The 22,825-nt window shown below is 36.0% G+C and overlaps 3 protein-coding genes and 1 pseudogene across 7 annotated transcripts; 2 read left to right on the top strand and 2 right to left on the bottom strand.

Moving 5' to 3' along the window:
- Positions 1 to 990: 990 nt before the first annotated feature.
- On the top strand, positions 991 to 4,215 carry LOC148933544 (uncharacterized; annotated as a pseudogene).
- An 824-nt stretch (positions 4,216 to 5,039) lies between these two features.
- On the bottom strand, positions 5,040 to 8,388 carry LOC125224294 (protein REVEILLE 3-like). 4 transcript variants are annotated; one of them, XM_048127676.2, is made up of 9 exons: positions 7,988 to 8,388; positions 7,819 to 7,876; positions 7,360 to 7,483; positions 7,096 to 7,260; positions 6,897 to 7,019; positions 6,417 to 6,529; positions 6,135 to 6,194; positions 5,983 to 6,046; positions 5,040 to 5,378 (listed from the first exon to the last, which is right to left on the bottom strand). In XM_048127676.2, the coding sequence occupies exons 1-8, from the start codon at positions 8,218 to 8,220 to the stop codon at positions 6,029 to 6,031; spliced, it is 894 nt and encodes a 297-aa protein (XP_047983633.1). In that variant the 5' UTR covers positions 8,221 to 8,388; the 3' UTR covers positions 5,040 to 5,378; positions 5,983 to 6,028. The 4 variants fall into 4 exon arrangements, with proteins under 4 accessions (XP_047983633.1, XP_047983632.1, XP_047983631.1 ...); XM_048127675.2 differs by lacking the exon at positions 5,983 to 6,046 and having other exon boundaries at positions 5,040 to 5,394; XM_048127674.2 differs by lacking the exon at positions 5,983 to 6,046 and having other exon boundaries at positions 6,417 to 6,526.
- A 2,134-nt stretch (positions 8,389 to 10,522) lies between these two features.
- On the bottom strand, positions 10,523 to 12,810 carry LOC125224296 (uncharacterized). Its single transcript, XM_048127679.2, has 7 exons — positions 12,652 to 12,810; positions 11,604 to 11,727; positions 11,454 to 11,516; positions 11,333 to 11,380; positions 11,215 to 11,268; positions 11,021 to 11,078; positions 10,523 to 10,862 (listed from the first exon to the last, which is right to left on the bottom strand). The coding sequence occupies exons 2-7, from the start codon at positions 11,685 to 11,687 to the stop codon at positions 10,819 to 10,821; spliced, it is 351 nt and encodes a 116-aa protein (XP_047983636.1). The 5' UTR covers positions 11,688 to 11,727; positions 12,652 to 12,810; the 3' UTR covers positions 10,523 to 10,818.
- A 1,950-nt stretch (positions 12,811 to 14,760) lies between these two features.
- On the top strand, positions 14,761 to 16,746 carry LOC125224295 (uncharacterized). 2 transcript variants are annotated; one of them, XM_048127677.2, is made up of 3 exons: positions 14,761 to 14,954; positions 15,301 to 15,379; positions 16,001 to 16,746. In XM_048127677.2, the coding sequence occupies exons 1-3, from the start codon at positions 14,949 to 14,951 to the stop codon at positions 16,474 to 16,476; spliced, it is 561 nt and encodes a 186-aa protein (XP_047983634.1). In that variant the 5' UTR covers positions 14,761 to 14,948; the 3' UTR covers positions 16,477 to 16,746. The 2 variants fall into 2 exon arrangements, with proteins under 2 accessions (XP_047983634.1, XP_047983635.1); XM_048127678.2 differs by having other exon boundaries at positions 14,761 to 14,998.
- The last annotated feature ends 6,079 nt before the right edge of the window (positions 16,747 to 22,825 follow it).

The raw sequence follows: 22,825 nt of genomic DNA, 5'->3' as shown, positions 1-22,825 counted from the left end.
AAAAAAATAATAAAATATGATTAAAAGAATATCAATAAATTTTTTTTGTGCAAAGCCTATGCCGCCTCAAAAATCTTAATCTTAGTCTCCAACTATAACTTTCTATTTAATCAAAATAATATATAATAGGGTAGAAATCTAGAATTTTTATTTGTAAAGAAAGTCGTAACTCTTGTAATAAAGAGAAAATTATTTAAAAATGACTGTATTGACTAATTTTTTTAACTAATAAACTTAAATAAATTAGGAATTTATGTAAATTTGTGGGAAAATTAAGGAGGAAAAAAATTAATACTATATGGCTTAGAAAATTATTGGCAGTCGAATGAAATGAAATAGCAGTATTAACGGTGAGTGACTGGAGGCAATCAATTAGATTTTTTACTTATAGATTTTCTAACCCAACAATCAATAGGAGTTTTAACCACTCCTCAGCCCAAAAATCAATATTAACCACTCTGTTCATTTCTTGGTTGAGAATACATGCAACTTGGGTCGACACTCCTATAATCACCGGTGCTAATAGTGGTCCGACCAGATCCGTCACAGAATCATGGGGCGGAGTTACGAACGCGTGGGGTCGGGGGCTGTTGTGAGAAGTCCCCTGGCGGTTCTCTGAAGATGGCGGTGGGGTATCCGCCGAATATGGATTTCCAAAGATGATTCTCTCTACTATAAATATAGGCAATTACAATGTTAAATTAAAGGAACAGAAATAACAATTTGAGTAATGAATAAAGACTCTTGACTGCCCAGATTTGCGGCTGTTGTAACCACTTCACTCCCCTATCTCCTCACTTTCAGTTTGCTGAACTTCTTCCTCAATATCCTCTCTTTCAGTTGGGTGATATACCTTCCAGACTCCCCCCGTATCAACTGCCGCAACTCCTGCACAACCTCTTTCCACGCCGGCTCAGCAGAATTGGGCAGCCAAACTACTTGGCTATGAATTCTCCATTTTGTATAAAGACGGGAGGCTTAATCGCAGAGATGAGGAGACTCTCGAGCTCTCTTCCCTATCACGACCAACCTGGTCTGATATGCAAGCCACTATCTCAGCCGATCCCTTCTTGGCAAAAATCAAGGCTCATCTTGAGGGGGATCGACCTGAACTCATCCACGGCCTTCTGTTTTACAAAGGCCGTGTCGTGATACCAGCCCATTTCCTTTAATTTAGCATTGTAATTGCCTATTTATAGAGAGAATCATCTTTGGGAATCCATATTTTGGGCGACTAGTCGCAGGCCTCCTTGGTGAGGATAGTTCTTTCATATTCATTTTCCTTTCCAGTTCATTATTACTCAATAAAGCCCAGGTTTATTTCTTCTGTTGACTCGTGTGTTGATTGTTCTTTCCATCAGAGCCTTTCCCTCTAACAAATTGGCCTACAGAGAAAATAATACTATTATCTTGATATTGTCACGCACTTGGGACAACTGTGTTATGTTAAGTAAGATATATTATTTTGGGAACTAAATCTTCTGGAATCCCTGATGTTTGTACTGCTTTTGTATCTTTATTAACTTTTGTCTCAATTATGCTTCTGCTTGTCCCTAGCACCCCACCCCCGACTACCATTTGATTTGATTTGATTTGATATTCAACCTTTTCTGTAGATTCTGGAAGGCGTTTCGGAAATCAATCTCGACGTTCATGGCAGACCCCTGAGCGTGATGGACTTCTTGGGAGTGGTTCATTTCCAAGACCATCTGGATGTGCTACTGGGATCTCTGTTGCTAAGGTGCGACCAAATGAGCGAAATCAACTAAGCAGAAGCAATGAACCATGTCATCCTCCACGTCCTTACAAGGTTAACTGAACAACGTAGATCATAATGAAGTTCTGTTAGCTCAGTATCGTTTTTATTTGAAAAAAAATATAGTACTCAGTCCACGTGCGGCAATATGAAATGCATGAAATCACTGAAAAAATTCATTATTCAACTATATTCAGGCAGTACCTCATTCAGAAAGGATACCGACGCCTTCAATGATGAGACTTTTGGCTCAATCGAGTCTACTAATGAAGATCGAGCAGAGCAGGAGAGAAGGAGAAGAGGTATCCACTCATTCTCATTGAAGGTGTTTTTGGTTCCAGTCTACTCTCTGAAGGAATCAGTCTACTTGGCGGGCAGCCCACAGAGAAGACACAACACACACTCCTGACGACTAAGGGGGAACATGTTAATATACATGTTAGATTAGATGGGCCTAAGCAAACTATCATAGAAGATCAATTATTCCACATTTCCAGTCCCTTACAGACTCATGGAACACTGGATGGTCCCGATTTTAGATTGGAGGATAAAACTGTTGGTGGTTCTAGCAGAAATCATCCAGAATCAATATTAGAAAAGATTTTTGGTAGCACACTATCTTTGATGGCCACCCCAATTCAGTTGAGGTAGTTTAAGTTTAAATACATTCATTTTCAACTTGTGCTGCTCCCAGCCCTTGCTCTATGTGAGTGTGCTTCTTCCTTGCCAATGTGGCAGTTACTTAATCAGTCTTCCCACAGTTACACTCGTCTCATTTAGACTTGAAATTATCTTCTTATAGACTTGAATTGAAATTATCTTCTTATAACTTGTTAATTTAGTTCATTTTAACTGATAAAGATGGCTGTCAGTAGTCCAATCATATGTGTAGTATTTACCAGATTTGTCAATTTCACTGCTCAATGTGGGCCTGGAATCTTGCACCAGATTATTATTATTATTTTTTTAAATATAATGACTAGATTTTTTTAATTCAGGATGAGTTCTGAAATCCAAAATGACTCTTTCTAAGAGACACTTTGTTAATATGGTATCCTGTCTATCTGTAGTAATCACATCAACATATTTAGGGGCCATGGGTATTACTGACTATGTTCAAGTATCCAAATCACATATGCCTCCTGCTGTTCTTCTTGTGCTTCCATTTAGTCTAGCCTTTCCACATCATTTTCCTTCTGATGAATTATGAATTGTATTGATCGCTGCCATCTCATCAGTTTTGTTCCTATATAGCTTCACAATAATAAACCTGATGATACATGGAGCCCAAAGTGCGCCCACTCGTCAAAGTTTGCTCAATGGTTTTCTGAGGAAGGTAACAATATGTGCTTACATTGAATGGTAGCAAAAGTTCTCATTTTGTTTTTTTTTAAATTATTTATTTTATTTTGGCTCTAAATTTCAAGCACATTTTACAGAAGCAAAGCTTGCTGCTGATGTCCCATCTGCAGGGCAAAACAATTTGCTGTCATTAATAGTCGGCAGTGACAAAGACAAGTATAACTTTATGCTTTAGGTCTTAGGAGCAACTAACATGATTTCTCCTTTTTAGTACAAAAAAAATCTAATATGGTGAGGCTTGACATTTCAGCCGCAGCTAATGGGATATCTGATCAAGCTTGTAGTAACAACAAAGAGGATGCTGTTCCAGCTGTTCTTACATGTGAAGACCTTGAACAGTCTATCTTGTCAGAGTATGGTGCAGAGCCTACCAACATGCAGCCACATGAGAAAAGCTGGACTGCCACTGAAGGACTTATTGCACAATCAAGTGGATATGCTGATAATCATGCATCTCTGCACCTGCTCTCAATGTTGCAAAAGAGTTCAGACCAGACTAATACGGTGGTAACCCCCGTTAATATCAATTTGGCCGATAACCAAGTACTTTCTCAGGAACATGATAGGACCACAGTGGTGAATAAACCGAAAGAGGAAGAAAATGGTAATTTGGGGAAGACACTCGCTCTGGAAGCTCTCTTTGGAACTGCTTTCATGAAAGAGCTAGAGTCGGTTGGAGCCCCCTGTTTCTGCGCAAAGAGGTTCAACTGGCGCTGCTCAAGTTGATACCCCAGAGCCTCATGCGTTTCCTTTTCCAGTTCTTCATCAACAGTTGAAAATTCAGGACTTGAGAGACCAAATCATGACTATAATGTCTCTTCAAACCATAGACAGATTGCGAAATCGGGTGGGGTGGAATCTCTTCACCGAAGCGGCAAACTGAATCATTCAATAAACTTGGTGGATTTGAAAGGTATGCTGGTTATCAATTGGCTGAAGAAGAAAACTTGATTTCTGCAGGTTGCTCCCAACATTGCCAGGCGGTAATTTAATTAACAGTGTAAAAAGCTCTTCAAGTATGCGTATCAACATAGCAGAGAAACTGGCAGTTTTTGGTGGTATTACTAAAGATAAGCATAGCATGGGAGGTTCAGAAGGCATGCCCTTTCCACATGACTTGTTTGAACAGAGGGGACCTGATATTTCCTATTCTAATCTCCCGTTGCAACATTTTCAGCCTCCACAAGCTGCCCAAGGAAGGTCAATGCATAACCACTTGGAATCACATCTCACCTCAAGTTCATGAGTCCAGAGCGCCCTTTCGGTCACAATTCTCCAGTCAATCACCAACTCTCTCTCTCTCTCTCTCTCTCTCCCCCTCCCTCCCTCCCTCCCTCCTTATTATGTGACAGTGTGTGCGCTAATGCTGTTAAAATTAGGCCACATTTTAAAGGTTAGAGGGCATCTCAGATTTTGGTCAGTGTCAGTATTTACAAATTTATCTCCCAGTTTTACCAAACCAGCCAAAGTATCACCATCTTTCTCCTCACCTATTCCTTGAGTGGCTTTTCACACTCGCTAGTAAATCGATTCGAATTCGAACCATAGTACATTTTATATATTCCCATTATGCTCACTGATATTTTTGTTTTTTAGTAGGAACAAAGTTAAATATTTGCTACTAAAAATAATAATCACAGAATAATCAATCATTACGAAAATTACTTTAGTCAAGTCGATGATTTCAAGCATCAGTAAAAGCTCATAATTTAGATGTGGCTGTGTATTGAACTAGTGTAAAATAGTTAATACAAAGTGTTAAAAGTCCATAGATCTGATTAAAAATCCCATAGTTTTTCATCGTCATTTATTAACATAATAGTACTGTATTAAAGAGTTGTTAATGCATGAAATCCAAAGTTTTGGATTCTTAAAATTTCTATCCGTCCGTGAAAAGAAAAGCAAGTTTAGATAACATGGCAGCAGAGAAATTTAGTGGAATTTTTGGATTTTGGAGCAGAAAGACATCCAATTCTTCTTTGATGATCGCAAAACTGCCCGCCTCACTTTATATACTTACACACATTGCACTCTGATCCATTCCCAGAAGATTAGATGCGATAAAAGTACATCTGTGAAGTTTAGAGTAACCACACATACACAAGAACTAGGGAATGTACATTGCTATTTACTTCCATCCATAAGAAGTAGCTTAGTCGCTCACACTACCGCCTCATTGCCTTCCAAAAACCTACCAAGAGGTTTCACTGCTCGTCTGGTCATTTTCGACATCAACATTGTACATTGACAGCAACTTCCTCTGCAACAAAGAACAACTAAGGAACTTCAGACTTTCTGCATTTGTCACACCAACTTCTTGAGCGATCTTTCAGCTCAAATCTCGCTAAACAACATTGGTGAATTAGCTAAACAAATTACCCCAGCTTTCAGAGATTTTAAGAATAGTTACACTTCTGATCAAGAAAAGTTGATAGCTAAACAACTGTGACAAGACTATAAATCATAGCAATGAAATAATGGCACAAAAACTTAAGCTCCTAGACTATCGATGGGGAAGAAGAAGAAACCAGATTAACTACACCTGAAATAACACTAGCCTCCAAAAATGAATTCTGAAAAATGTGGCACACGTGGACATTATTTGCTCAAATACTACATCCTAAGCCACAAAACCAATGGCTAACCCCTACATAATTGGATCACAATATTTCATGACAGAAAAATTAGCAAAATATAACCACAACACATACACCTATAGGAAGCCTTGTTTGGATCTATTTGAATGACAATGCACCTTACAAGATAGGATGCTGGGATAAGAGCAAGAATTCTATGAGGGATGGAGGAGCAAATTTACATTTACAGAATACTGACTATAAGACAGTAAATAGAAATTGACGCACAAGTGATAATGTTTTCTCGAGAACGTCAGTGTTTCCATGAGCCAATTCAATCCTTCAGATGATGCTAGGAATTTATCAACGTTTTGGTAAGAAGCAATGCGTACACACATAATCAATAGAGTACAAGACTAGGTGCATGATCAGGAACTTACATGATTCTCAAATTCAGGGCTGATCAAGTTGGCTGAGAGATTGTTCATCAACATCAGCACCTGAAGTAGACACATAAAAATCTTCAACAAATTCCAAAGTAAGTAGAGAAAAAATACGCGAATGATATATGATATAATTATATTCTGGAGCCAAGGATTAAGGATAGAGAACCCATCTTACATGGATTGGGAATCTAGAAAAAGGTGAACTAAGCTATAGAAGACAATTACAGTGTTTGGAATATCTGGCTATTATATACTCTGAGATAAAGTTTGACTAACCGTCTCGATATTTATGGGATCCATCTTTTTTAGCTCTGTCAAGTGATCTCTGGCACTAGAGTCAAATAGACGGCCAATAAAGCGATAAACCTGAGCAAAATCTGGTAGAGCTGCTGCGGAAATGGAAGAAGTAAAATTGAGAAACACATAAACAAGAGATAAAATACAATATAATGCAAATAAAAAATCATTAAAACACTTCTCTAAATCCAGACTAACTCTTCGAGCAAGAATCCGACAAGAACGTTATCGATATAACTAGCTGTATGAGAGTAGATATATTGGGAGTAACAAATGCATAGTTACATAACCAATCAATTAAGTCTCAAGACCAGAAATTGGCAAAGATGAGCTTTGTACACTCATAACAGGGTAACTGAATGGTCGACTTTAGGCTTAAGTTTACCAATGGAAACTGAGTTGCTAGTGATCAGGTTCAACACAATAACCAATCAAAAGATAGAAGCAATAGAAGCATACCTCTGTTTCCTACCACTTTCTCATTTACGTGGCTATTCGTCTCACTAGACGCCCATCTGCCAGGAGTAACGTCATTACTGCTACTACTCCAGTTCATGGCACCACCAGGCAGCGCAAAATCATCTGGAATAACAAACTAAAGATCTCACCACTGTCTTAAAAAATATAGAAGATCGTATGTTCAATCATAAACACATACCACTTGATATAGGAGATGAACAGCCCGTTGGTACTGGGGGAGTGCAATGATACAAAGACTTGCTGTTAATCATATTTGTGGGCACTGACACTGATTGCAGCCCCACAGCATATTTGGGGTCGAGAAGAGGACCTGAAGACAACGGTTCTGAGGGTTGGGAGGCAACTGCACGGGTTGAAATACAAGTAAAACAACCAATGAGAGAATACTTCACAGAGGAAGAACGACAAAGGGATACTCATAGAACAACCATTAAGTGCTAACCTTTTTTGGGGGCTTTATGTGGATAAGGGTGAGCTGCTTTCCTCTTTGGCCGTGGGGGAGGAACATGTTCGCTCGCACCATTCTTTTGAACTTTCAAAAAATGTTTCTGAGCATGGCTGCGAATCTGCAAAATGTAACGGTTTAGCATCTGCAACACCACAAAGCGCAATGTGCAACACCCATTTTCTAAAAAACCCAAGGATCATATAGCAGTCTTATCATCTAAACGGACAAACCCTATACAGCTAAATTGTTCTATTCATAAACATGGAACAAAATATTTCTCTTGATCGTGGGACTATTCATGAAGTCAAATATTTTAAGATGGAAGTACAATAACAATGTTGGAGGATGATCTACTGCTTGTAATCAGATCAGAAATTAACAGGATAACAAGACATATATAATCATTTAATGCATAACACATGAAAAAAAAGGTGAGAATCAACTTGAAACTACCTGGATTACTGTCTTTGAGCCAACAAAAGCCCCAATTTTCTTCCAGTCACGATCAAATCTGGCAGTAGAAAGTAAATCAGAAGAAATGCAACTTTTTGTGTGATACGAAATGAAAATTGAAATCTTCAAACTGAATATAGACGAGCAAAACAAGCATGAATAGACTTACAAATGAAGAGCTTCTAGAAACTTCTCGTGCTCCATCTCAGTCCAGTTCTCTCTCGACTTGGTGATCGTGTAAGGCTTTCGGACCTTCTTTCCGGGCTCATCCACGGCGGCGGCGGCGCTCCAGTACGACGTCGTGTTATTGTCTGCTGCCTTGGCCGGATCCCCGCCCAAATGGAAATTGTAGAAATGGGTAAAACCCTGACCCGTTTGGGGATTCGGGTGCACAGAAACCATATGTGATCGACTGTAGAGGCTCAACAACTATAAATATCGAGGAGTTCGAATTCAATCGGGAATAAAAAATAAACACACACAAAGATTTGAAATTTTGTTTGCCGGTTCACTTCAAATTCGTCAAATTTATGGATATCTTCGTCTTTATTTTTCTGGTTGATGTCAGTTATTCCACAAGAGAGAGTGGTGGAGGTGAGTATCAGAGAGGAGTGATATGGACCGTACACGTGGCGAATAATTGTGATGGGTAGTTAACCTTGACTATGGATCAGAAGGTTCCAGGAGTTTCTATTTCCCGGGTGAATATAAATTCTAAATTAGGATTTCTCCAAAAAAATAGAAGATGAGATAAAGCGATCAAGTGTCACTAAGCCTTCTCTGATGCGGTCTTATTTGAGGAGAAACTAAGTTATCACTTTAAATTTAAAATATAGTTTTCTTAATTAGTAGTACTAGTATAATATTAGGCACTTTAGATGCAATAAATGGATTAGTATCATAGTAGTACTACAAATTAAAAAGGTTTAATACTTTCAACCACAGACATTAAGAGTGGAGTCCTACCACTGGACCACATACGCTTGAATGCAAGAATGGGTTATTAACCTTTTTGTTTTGGGTATAAATATAATTGTAGCCTTTGTTCTAAAAGATGGATCATGTTGAAAATAAGAGCACAACTGGGAGAAAATCAAAAGATCTATCAAAACTGCAGTCTGCATAGCCAGAAGAAGGGGATTAATTCTTATCTCAATGTGATCACCCTATACAAGAAACTCTCATGTATCCTAAGACTATCAAGTAATACAAAATCCTATTGCTCGTTTACATCTATGGTTATTGTAACAGAGCCATTTTCTCCGGTAACAAACCTGCTGCCGATGCCAACCACGGTGTCATTTTTTCTTAAACTTTGTGATTTGTCATTTTAATTAATTCATCCACATTTCCCTGCTGGAAATTGAGGTATGAGGTTGAAAAACGCAGCTCCGAAGTCCTAAACCATGACTTGAGAAAGAGAGAGGCATGTGCTATGTAAACTACTCATTTTTACCAAAAGCTCGTGGGATAGGTGCACGTCGGTCAAAAAGAATCAATTCAAATAACCTAATCAAGCCAACGTGTGATGATGGCTGCAACACGAACATCCAACACAGCCTGCATATAACAATAACAGGTCCATAGTTTAAAACCTTTTATCAACTGATAATATTTTATATAGTGAGTGAATCAGAAGTTACCAGAGTTTACTAGCCTAGCCTGCATTCTTCCAATAATCCTTCAAGCGTCCAACTCTCCCACACATCGAAGCTATGACTACCAAATACAAATACAATCAGCTTCTTAACTTTCCACAAGTCATGGGAAAGGAAGAAACTCCTTGAGAACCATAGTTCATTGCACCTTGCTTCTAGAAACAACCAGGAATTGCGCTGCAGGATCTCTTTGCCTGCATATAACCATCTTTAAGCAGTCCGCACACTCTTAATTTTACCAACTTCTATCCTCAGGAGTTAACTCCTCTTTTGAGTCAATTGATGTCTAAAACTCAGAAGACTAGCGTCATCTTCTCGGTTTCTTTTCCAGAAGTCAAATTATCTGTTTTAGACTGAGATTTATGGCCTTCTTACTCGATCTACTTGGCTTTACTTCTGATCTGTTAGATGTAGTTTGAGACAAAATATCTTTAACCTGGGTTTTGAGATGAGGTATCTTTAACCTGGTTCAGAACCTTTTTCTGGGAGCTTTCAGCATTAGATTTCATAAATGATAAGTAGGTCTCACATTTACTAACTCACTTTACTCACATTACTACATTACAAAATCAATATAAAATATTGGATTTCCAACTCATTATTCTTTACATTTCTTAAAACTCTGCATCTACCAAATGTGACTCCTATTGTGGAACGGACGGAGTAATAGTTAAAGTAAGAATTTCACTTCTTTAACTATTTATTATGATTTTCCGAAAATACATGAAAAAAAGAAATATGTCTCATGAAATGTGATAGAGGGAGTATAAAATTCTTACGGAAAAAGAAAATACTACATAGATTAATAATCATACTAGTTTTTATCCGGTTAGTCTGCTGGACTAATATAAAATCCAAACGATTAAGATTATGAATTGGGACCTTATAATTTCAGAAAATATAAACCCAATCGACTCAAATCCCATTAGTATAGTGCACTGATAATCCAATTGATGATTAGACACCCTGTAATTGTATAACATCCTAGTCCTGTGGGTCAGACTGGATTCGGTTTTAAACATTTCCTAAAATTTTAGAGTTCGATGTAAAAAATGCACAAATTTAGATTTTAGAGCAAATATTATCCAAGTCTAAGATTCCGACCAAACTACTATCACGATAAAAAGAGGCAGATTAAATTCCAAATTTATAGTCTGCAAATAACGTGAAAGCTCAAACTTATCTACAATTGGAATAAGCTCTGGAAGACCTCTCAAAGGCTGCATATTCCCTTATCTAAGGGACTAAAACATCCTCTTTGCACGCCTTTTATTAAGGTGAAACTTCAATATCAACGATGCAGACAATGTAGGACAATTTTCCCAGGATCGATAGGAGCTTCTTATTCATTGTGAGTCGCATCTTCCCCTTGGGCAGTGCTTCCATCTACGAGAAAAAAAAAATAATGATGGTGTTAATTACTGTTTGTGTGAGTGCAGTGGGAGATAAGACCATTTTGTCGGGCTTTCGTTATCCAAAAACCAAATAGTGGAGCTAACTTAAGAACTATGCATCTTAGTAAAATCTTGACATGATATGCATACCTTCACCTTCTGATGGTGCACAAGGAGATTTGCGGTAGCCTGATTGCTGGTGAGTTGGCTGAAACACAACCCAAACAAAGAAAGAAAGAAATGTGAATCAGAGAAATGAAAGATGATATGCAAAATATGACTCTTGGTATATATTTAGAATCAAACAATATCCTTAATTCTATAACACTTCCTCTTTTAACTACCTGTAGCTTAGGCCGGAGAGCCTCCAGTGGTCCTTTAGGCTTCTGTCCACCTTGCTGTGGAGATAAAAACGTTGAAGTCAGTGTTGGGCAGAAAGGATGCAAATACAAAAGTGAGTACCTTTCCCAAAGCCCAATCAGCAGAGTCAAAGTAGGCACGTTCGTGATCCTGACATTTGAAAGAATTCTTATCAAAGAGCATTCTCAAAATCTACATATGACGTGAAGAAGCTTGATAGTACCTTAGAAATCAATGGTTGCTTCTTTGGCATTAACCCACCATATTTTTTCTTTACAGATTCCTCCTGCAAGGGTAAAACAATATTTGTTTGAATATATACAATAATATACATTAACAACTAATGTGATGTAGAAAACTATCTGAACACAACTTCCTGCTGTGGTGATGGCATGGCCTTCTCACCATCCTCCATAATAACTTCTGTTTGCTCTTTGCTTTCCTCTGCGCCTGACATATTCTCCCGAACACCAGTTGACAAGAAAACCTACAAAACACTATGCCGCCAAATGTCTCATAACATTGACATAGGCATTCTACTATCCACAACAGAAAAGGAGACACAATTAAAGCATGTAACGAAACGAAATTATATCAACTCACGGATACAGAAAAGGCTTCTTCAGCTATTCCTCAAGTATGAATTGAAAGGTTGGAAAGAGGATAAGTTTTCAAATCTTATATTGACAGAATCTATTGAACAAGTCCAATTAAAACTATTTCGCCATACTAACAACTCCCCATGCATCGCAAGTTTATAACAAACACCATTAGCACACAATTCTTTTTCGCAACCTATCATTATACAACTCAATATTCCGTAACTACTACTCCCCCGTCCCAAGTTAATCGAGGCGTTTCTTTTCTGAACGAGATTTAAGAAAGTATGGTTTAATGACATAAAAGCAGAGAGAATACAGTAGACAAGTGAATGAGATGATAAAGTAGGAGAGGATAAAATAAGAGATTAAATTCACAGAAACAAAATCCAGGAAACAATGCTGAAACATTTAAAGTCGATAACTCGTAAATCAGCAATACTTGAAAAAATCGCAGAAACAAAACCCACAATAATTCAACATTTCAACTGTACTGAAACATCTAAATTGGATGACTCGTAAATCAGCTCAATAACAACAGAATCTGACCTAAAATTCTTTAAAAAACGAGTTAAACCACAAATTTGTGAAATATGGAACTTCAAACAACATATTCACGATAAATTCACTATCATTCATTTCAATACATATCCGATCACCTGTACCATGACAGATCCCAAAAATAAAACGCACAAATCCTATTAGTGCAATGCGTCGAACAAACACGCATAGTGATTACGAAGAATTACAAAAAAAAAAACCGATAAGAAATCAAAATCAATACAAAGCGAATTAATCACAAAGAGGATGAGACAAATGTACCTTGGAGGAAGAGAAATTCGAGTGTGCAACAGCTGCGGATCTGTTGTGTGTTAATTAATGTCTTATCACAGAGATGGAGAAGAGAGAGTAACCGTTTTACAGCAAATATGAAAGGGAATCAAATTACACCCCGGTCCTTGAGTTCTTCAAAAATTATATTTACCGGTCTTGATTTTTTTTATTATTTAAATGCTTCTTAGGGATTGATTTACTTAAAAATAATGATCTATAATTAAACAGCATAAACTACTCCAACAGTCAAATTTGATAAGAAATTAAGGATAATACATCCACGTCGCATTTAGACAATTCTATTTCTTTGTTTAAGATTATTCGTGGATGCAACTATAGAGTATTTAATGCGACAAATTTCAGCGTATGATAGTCTGAAAAATAAAATCTCAAACATAATTGTGATGAATGTGCAGAATTATACTATTATTTTCTTCTTTCTTAAAACAAAATAGGAGTAATAAATATAGTGTGCATATTTTGGATTTTGGATGCACAAGAAGAAAAACAGATTTTAAATAAATGACTGAATCTCTTGATTTTATGTGGAGTACGATTAAAGTAGCATGACATTTCTTTTCTATTAAATATTAAAACAGCATGAGGAAAAAACTAAACCAAACATAAATTATATGTATCGGAACACAAAGAAAGGAGAGGTATACTGTGGAGTGACGACAGCTCCGAAGCAACAAATTGATTCACTGCGACGAGACGTACAGTTTTTCGAAAATAACTTAATATTTTAAATTAGAAATTGCGAACATAACTAATAAAAACAGTAAAACTTTAATTGTAAGTAGATTAGTATTGAGAAAAAATCATACCAGAGAAAAAAGCTCATCCTCTTTCCATGTAAGTTTAACAAATGCGAAAAATGTAAGTTTAAAAAATTAATAAAATACTATGAATTTCTAAAAATGTATTAATTATATAATAAAATATGTAAATAAAATATGAGCTTGTTTACTATTAATATTAAATTTATTGGTGGACGGACCAAAATTACGAAATTTTGGCCGATAGAACTTGAGAGTATATAGCATAGTAATTCTAAATTGTTTTATAAAGAAATTAGTGGTATAGTAATTAAGTAATGGGGATTTTTTTAAAATGCTTTTTTCTTTTAAGAGAGCAATATTCGGAAGTAAATTATGTCAATAATCACATAAGAAAAATGATAGTAGTAAGTAGTAACTATTTTTTGTCAGAATATTTTACATTAATAAAAATATACATATGAAATCATATATCAATAGTATCTCATTCCTATAAATCCTATTATTTGAGCTATTGCGGCAACCCAATAATTAACGGTGATTGATTTAAAATTTGCTCGGGATTCTTTTTCCAGGTATGCACATTGTACCAATGTCCACATCCACATGCAAATACTTTCTTGATTGAAATTAGTATAATGATAATAATCAGTGTCAAATCACTAATACCTATAAAAATCACGTATTGTCATAGCATGATAAAGCTCAACAAAATTCTGAAGGCATGAGCCATGAACAAAACAATTTGTGGCCCAAAAAATGCTTGTGTGTGTGGCCCATAAATACTACTCCTACTACATTGCTCTAAAATAGGGATATATATAGGCCGGCTATAGTTTTATTTTTCATCTTAATTAGCTTATAAGTGGAGTACATGTCTAAATTCTTTGAATGTATTGTACTATGTCATGTCAAAAGTAACAGCAATACTCGATGCTAATTATGGCTAATCGAAAGGCCAAAAACCTTTGCAGCGATCAAGCCTTAAAATCCAACAATTTAGACGAAAATTCAAGTATTTTTCCAGAAAAAGTAAAATAGAATAGAATGAAAGATTTACCTAAAAAAGCTCAAGTGGGTCCCATAAGCAATAAGCTGTGAATTTGTAAATTGAAGGTGAAAAAGAACTCTTCCTTTTTCCATATTTTTGTTGTTAATATAAACTGAGGATGAAGTTCCAGTGATGTCACATTCCGTCGATGAGAAACGTGCCCGCCTTCTCGTTCTCTCTATAGTCTATACATACACATACATACATATGCGTGTAGTTGAAGACAGAGAGATAAAGTTTAGAGAGAGATAGAGGGGTAAGGTAGGCTGCTCTTATCCCTCTCTCTCTTTTGGTGTGCTGTGAATGTGATGAACCTTTTTTTCAATTTCTGTGTATATATATGACCCATTCTCTCTCCCATTCTTTCTCTCTCTAGCTCACTTTCACTCTTTCTCTTTCTTCTCTGCTTTCCTCATCATAAACTACATTTTCCAGGAAGACTCAGATTTTGAGAGATGAAGGTTTGATTCCATATTCTCCTCTTATCATGTGTATTTTTTAGATGGTAAATCAATCATCCTTTTATGTACATGCAGCTCTTTCTCCCTCACCCTCATAATCTATTCAACTTTTTTGTGCTTTATTTTTTTTTTCTAGATCTGGAAAACTGTTCTTGCTCGAAAAGATTGTTGCTTTGAGTCTGATATCATGAATTTTCTTTTAGATATTGCTGGGAATTTCGAATATTCCGTAATAATATTAAAAAAAATCATTGTTTTGGCGTTTGTTGTGTTTTAAATTATTACTCCTATTTGCGTCTCACAATTAATCCTTATTTTAACACCTCTTTGTTGGTTTTATCTGCAGAAATTTGTGTTGAATTTGGATTTGCAAAATGACAAAGATCAGCAAAGAAGGGCTTTGAAGACGATCTCAACTCTTTCTGGTACGTCGTCGTTTCATCGTTAGATCGACAAGTCCGCCCACTCTTAATTGCATATGTATGTAAAGTGTTAGGTGGAAAATGGCAAAATATTAGCGGTATTGGTTTTCTCTGTTTTTACTTTATGTTGGCCTATTTGCATAGTTAATTAACACTTAATTTATAATGATGATAATTACGAAAAGTTCAAGATTAGGCACTTGGAGGTGCAGTTGATCTTGATCATCTGAAAATATATAGGGTTAATCATGGAAATAATATTATTCAAGTTAGGTGAACGAAGATCAACGTTTGTGATGATTTATTTATGATATTAGCACTAGAGACATAATTAAAATGGAGATTTTGATTGGGAGATTCATTAAAAATGCCATGATTGCAAATAGCAAATTGCATATAGTTAGTTCAGCGATCTTATCATATTTTTTCAGTGCAAGTAGTCAATTTCTCTAACAACTCTACAAACATCTATGTTGCTTTCCCTGCTCGAATTAAGTTTTACAGTGCAGTCACAATCAGAAGGTAGAAAATCGTTGTCGTGTAATCTTGAAGCTTTCTCTTTCATGGTTAAGATTTTTGGTGATCATGACATAAAAGTATGTAACAATTCTTGAAAATTTGCAGGAATCGATGAAATTTCCATTGACCTGAAGGGGAAGAAGCTAACCGTGATTGGAACGGTCGACCCTGTATCCGTGGTAAGCAAACTTCGCAAAAAGAGCTGGCCGGCCCAGATAATCTCGGTGGGGCCAGCCAAAGAGCCGGAGAAGAAGGAGGAGCCTAAGAAGGAGGAACCCAAGAAGGAGGAGGCGAAGAAGGAAGAGGAGCCGAAGAAGGAGGAGGCGAAGAAGGAAGAGGAGCCGAAGAAAGAAGAGGCGAAGAAGGAGGAGGCTAAGGAAGGAGAAAAGAAAGAAGAGCCTAAAAAGGAGGAGGAGAAGAAGCCGGAGCCGACTCCGGAAATGATGCATCATCAAATGATGCAGGTGATGGGCACGGGATTGCCGTATAGGCCTTACCGGCCCTACTATCCTCCTGTGCCCACATACTACCCTGTGCACCACAGCATGGAAGAGAACCCGAACGCGTGCATTATAAGCTAAGGTGATCATGCCCCGGGCCGTTTCCGTTTTCCGTTCCTTGCCATCTAGGGTTGAAGCTAAATCGTTTTGATGTTTTTGTACATATAATAAGTTGAAATATTGATTTTGGTCCTCATTTTTGTGTATGAATTTTAGTTTTTATTCTTGATGGCAAGTGGTAGAGAGAGGTTTGGTTTCCATAGTTGGGAGCTTAGCTGGAAAGGTGCAAATTAGTGTAATATAAAATTTTCTATGTTGCTAAATATTAAGCCAAAAGAGTTTGAAGTGGCATCCAAATGGTTTATATGTAAGGACAAAACTGATGAATTCGGAATTCCTACTACACATGTGAGCAATACCTCCTTGTCTCTAAGTTGTGTGGTTAATATTCGAATTTGTGTGTTATAAAATCATGTTTCATTTCTTATTTTGATATAATCGAGATGGTATATGGATGATGCAGATGTTTTTTGGGGAATAGTTCCTCATAAGTCTTGGTTTGAAAATCTGTTATGCAAGTTGTGCAATGAATGTCAAGATATCAGGCTTGAAGCAGCCGTGGTGGCGGCTAACTAGTTGTAGTATTTTGACTACCAATTCCCTATGATCATATGATAGTCTTATTCACGAACTCCGTAAAAAAATCTATCTTCAAAAATATTCCATTCGTCCATAAATAAATATATTTTGATTTGGTACGAATTTAATAAATTATTTGAATTTATGATGAAAATGGTGAAAAAATTAGTAGAATCTAGTCTAATTTTTATATATTCATAAATTGTAGAATATATAGTGTAATATATGTAATAGATTGTGAGATTCAATTACTAAAATGAAAAAAATTATTCTTGTATTTGTTGGAGGATTCTAAAATAGCAAAATATGTCAGATTTTTTTGGGACGGGAGAGTAATTCATATTCTTTGTATTGTACACCCTTTTTGGATGTCAAGAAAGGCACAATTGTTGCATACTCTTATAATGCAGAGGGAATATAGTTTTTTGGATGAACAATTGGATATATGTAGCTAACCATATGAATCAGAATGAGAAAAATATACTTTTTCATCCTTATAAAAGTAGGCTTTAAAAGGATAAAGAAAAGAGAATAATATTTTACTCGGGTGATGTCAATAAATGAAAATGCACAATTTTTTTTATAGATGGCAAATTGGAATTATTATCACGAGACAATGAAGTATTTTTGGTAGATTACAAATGATTGCAAGTGGACGAAATTTGAATATGCTATCCTATGTATAGAACAACTTCAAATTTAACCATCCTTACTACATATATATTTGGTTAAGCCTACACTATAGTGTAACATTTTTGTATCTCGCCCCCAACAATTTGTTCTCAAAATACTTATGTAGATTGGGCATAAATTTTAAAATGATGTGTCAATAAATAGAATCGATTTTAACGGTGGATGGGGTGCCCATATAAGAGTACAAAAAATGGTCGGTTTAGTAGGGCATGTGTCATTTCATTTCATATAAAATAGAAAATGACACAAGATTCATTCTTTCATTCATTTCCCAACAAGCATGCTCTACATTTAGTGTTACCTCGTCAGCTCTGACACGACTCCCTTTATAAATCAAATTCAAACCAATGCGTGTTGTGTGGGTATAATGATGTTATAAATGATCACAACTATATTATATGCTTTTTCTGATATACTCTCAATTATCTCATTATAGTTATATTAATATATAAAATTTTGCAACGTTTTCTTTTAGTGTAGTTCAAATGACAACACCTATTAAAATAATATCATATCATCATTTCTAAACAATCATTTATATATGTGGACGAATAATTAGCTGTCATGTAGCAATGATAAAAAATGCTCAAGGGTAAATTTTCTCGGCCAGCAATATTCAATACACTAAACAACAATATCCAATACACTAGACGACAATTTTTTCTCGGCCAGCAATATCTAATACACTAGACAGCTAGCGTTTATACTATTATTGTGTAGCATTTATAATATTATTGGATACGTGATGTCACGATGTCACTTTAAGAAGTATTGTCATTTTAACACAAATCATGTCATAGGTATTTTTTGTATTTTATCAAAATGAGAGACAGTGTTTATAATTTTTCCTAGAGGTCAATAGACTGCAATTACTACTAGCATGTAACTCTACATGACCATTTGACGTGACGTGGAATATATCTCATTAGTTGCATTTCAATGAAATTAGGATAGATGTCATGTTCCATACCATAGTTATATGGTCACATCGATACTACTCATAATAAGGTAAAATGAATTGTTTCGAAATTGAAAAAATGTTTAAAAGTTATGTATCAATGTCAAAAAAATTACCTATATGTTGAAATGTCGAGTATCAATTTAATGACAAAAATGGTACTATTGCAAATAGATTCATGACATTTTATTTTGATATTTTTGGATGATTAAATAATTTAGTAAAAGAAGGCGGTGAGGCTAGTTTGGCAAATATACCTGTGATCAATTTAATGCCGCGGAGTCAGGTATGGAATTGTTGTGTCGCCGTCAGATATAGAAAGAATCGAATCTGCATTCACATGGATTATTAATTTATTATTGATATTATTATTATTATCGACAAATTAATAATGGCATGACACAATCACAGTTTAATTATTTCTCTGACTATATCGTTATTTGTATGTCGTCGAGTTTAGACTTATCACTGCAAGTATTCCATTTGATTAATTAATCGATGTAAAATTGTTCATCAAGAGAATAATGGCCTTTCAAAAACTCGAATTGGCATCTTGCCACTTATTTCCTCTTCAAGATTGTGACATGCCACGTAATCATTTTAAAAAATTTATTAGTGAAAAAACTATTGGTTTTAAATTTAATGATATTGGTTGTAACTTGTACTATGTTGTATATGGAATACTGGATAAAATAAGAATCAATTGAAAATAGGATTTTAGTTCTTCTTTTATCACTTCAATAATCCATAATTACATGTGAATTATTTTCAGTACTTAAATGGTAGAGATTTGTACAGTAGTATAAAATAGATGCATCACTTGTTTAACGAATAAGTGATTATAGACTTGTTTACTAAAGTGTGACATTTTTTATATTCATAGAGAATTCATCATATTCTGTAGTGTTATAATTTTTTTGAAATTATAATCTAATCATCTCCTATATGATAATTATATTACATTTTTGTTGGTAATTCAACATACAAAATACAAATATAAATTTTAATTCTTCACATTCATATCACTTATTCCACCAATTATGCAGCCATACTTCTAAAAACGAGCTAAAAACAACTTGCTCGCAGGAGCGTAGTGTAGTTGGCAACGGAGGGGCAAATCTTGCTGCAATCTGCGACGAACAAAAAACAACTTAAAATATGCTTATATTATTTTCCCCCACTATTACAGATTATGATATTACATGGATTCGCAACTAATAAAAATAGTATATCATATAGGTATAATATAATATATCATCACACCACGCAACTAATTATAATATGAGTTGTATATTACTCCATTAATTAACCGAGTTATTGTTTATAGCATTATAGTTGACGTGGCAAGCAATAACAAATTTATATTAATATTTTTTTTTATCATGTAGCTTCAAATGCAAAAGATTAACGAAGGGTAAACAAAATAATTGCCACATTTTCTTCTTTAATAATGATAAAGACAAACCCGCACGCCACTGAATTAGTTAAGATGGCATAATTTATTACTATTTTATTATGTTATCATGTGCATTTTATTTCATCATACATATACACCAACAATAATATATTATTAATTTATACAGATGACTGAAATATAGTACTAACAAATTACGATGATAGTGCACATAACAAATTATGCGAATTGTTTAATTAATCGGTAATTGAGATTCAATTGCTAGGAAAAAGTGCTATCCCCTTGTAATTTTTTCTATAATCACATACTCTCTATATTCCAATGTAGTAACTTCATTGTTCTCTTCCTCAATTTAAAGCTATTGGCTTGCGACATACCTTTGAGCTCAATAGAGAAAATAATTTAAAAATACATTTCCATAATACTCCCTCAGTCCGTTATTAGGAGTCTCATTCATGGCCGACATAAGTTTTAAGAAATGTTATGAAAAATAGGTGGAAAATAGTTAGTGGAATATGAGTCTCAATTGTATAAATTAGTTTTAAATGAAATGTGAGTGAAATGAGTTAGTGGAAGGGACCCTATTACCGTTTATGGTAAAAGTGAATCGGGACTCTTATTCGCGGACGGACTAAAATGAAAAAATGAGACTCCTATTCGCGGACGGAGGGAGTAATTCGGACTTTTAGCTGGATTTTTATTAGTTTTTTTTTCTCTGTTTGAGGTGTTATTGGTTATATTACTAGTATTAGATATACTTAATTTAGAATATATTTGAGGTCAGCCCAATAAATAAGATTTTATCCAGCCCATATTTACGCTTTGCCACTGAATGTAATTACATAGCCGTTTTTAAAGAGATTAAAATGGATGACATTGACATTAATCAACCAAAATATAACTAATTTATATTGACAAACATAGCCGTTGTTTAAAGAGATTAAAATGGGTGACAGAATATTCCGTCGTTTTAGTGATACAAAAAATAGTGCAATTTGCTTTCGTTTTAGACCCCATGAAATCCACAATCTACTTTTATTTCATCATATTGGAGCTCACCTAATTTAGATTAGGCATTCAGTTTGATGAGCCAAGTACTGTCAAACTCATTGGTACCTCAAACTTAATTTGGCCCATGAATACCTTAGTCTTTAACAAGTAACAACCGAAGTCTTAACAACCCCTAGTTTGGATCAAAATTAGGATGAAAGATATACAACCTTTCCATTTAAATGCAATCGAATTTCAATCTCCAACCATCACCACACAACTAATACTTTCACAATTTCACCAAAGACTTCCAGCTTACGTACAAGCTCCTTCTCCCGCCGCTTAACTTCTGTAGCATTCAGGACTAGGGCTGGGGAAAAATACCGAAAAATGATATACGCTCGTATCGTATTGAAAAATATCGAAAAATTATCGAATTTTTGGTATATCGTAATTTTCGATACGATACGGTATCGTATCGTAAGTTTCCGATACGATAACGATATGAATTTCCTTATATCGCGATATATCGTTTGTTGTAGTTTAGGGATTACAAGAAGGAATACAGAAAAGAACTGAAACGAAAATTACAAATGGAAATCGAAACTACAAAGTGTAGAACAGGAAAGAGCCGAGTCGAGGAGTCCTCTTTCCGCAAGACGAGATACGCCCCGGTAGTGCTCTTCGGATTGGCGTTTCGTCCCCAAAGATAAAACGGCTACGTCTCTGGTGAAGCAGCACCGCTATCAGCAGAGCTCCGGCGAACTGGATGGAGGAAAGGGCAGAGCTTCGACAGAAGAACAATGCAGAGAGAGGAGAGAGTGTATGATGCAGAATGCTTTCTAGTGTTTGATGTGTGTAGAATGCATGGGATGGCTAGCCTATTTATAGGCTCGGTCCACTGCAGGGGGTCAATGGCCATAATGGCCGTCATTAAAGCTAGACCGTAACGGTCGTCGGTTACGAGCTGTAATGTTCGGGCGTTACAAGCCGTTACGCGCTCAGAGCTAGAGAGGCTGAGTCTAGAAGCTTCTAGATTCGTTCACGACGTGGACTATCACGTGTCAGCCACGTTGGCTTACCGCGTCATACTGACGAGGTGGCATCCCGCTTGGCTCGCTGACGTGGAAACGGTGGTGGTCTAAAAAGAACTAGACCCACTAGACTTGGGCCAAGCCCGCAACTAGGCCCAGAGAATAGCCCAAAGACCACCCAAAGACCAAGATCCAAGATCCAAGGACAAGGACAAGGACAAGGGCACGGGCACGGGCACGGGCACGGGCACGAGCACGAGCACGAGCACGGGCGCGGGCGCGGCGCGCGCGTGTGCGCGCGTGTGGGCTCTTACAGCCCATCTTAGTCCACTATAATTATTACATGTAATAATCCTTCTTATTAAATACTAGTTTAATAAGGTTGAAACTTTCAATATGGGATAATTAACTCTCTTAATTATTCCCTAATCTCCTCTCATAGCTCATTAAGTTTGCAATTTTTGCACAACTTTAAACAATTATTTCTCACTCACCGGGAATCGGATTTGAGAAAATAAATATACCACGGTCATCTACTCCGAACGTAGATCGACGCTATATCATTTAATTTTACAAAACTAAATGTCTCGTTGAAATTATAATTCGTCAAAGTCCATTGACCGGACATAGATTCCAACAATCCTCCACATGAGTGGAAATAGCCAAATGCAAATGCATGCAGACACAAGCTCAACCCTCGAG

The sequence above is a fragment of the Salvia hispanica genome, chromosome 1, assembly GCF_029641045.1.
Source record: "Salvia hispanica isolate PSC_SH4W2 chromosome 1, Shi_PSC_v1, whole genome shotgun sequence".
Classification (NCBI taxonomy): Eukaryota; Viridiplantae; Streptophyta; class Magnoliopsida; order Lamiales; family Lamiaceae; genus Salvia; species Salvia hispanica.
Note: the sequence above shows the minus strand (reverse complement) of the source record. Positions and strands in the feature narration are given on the sequence as shown.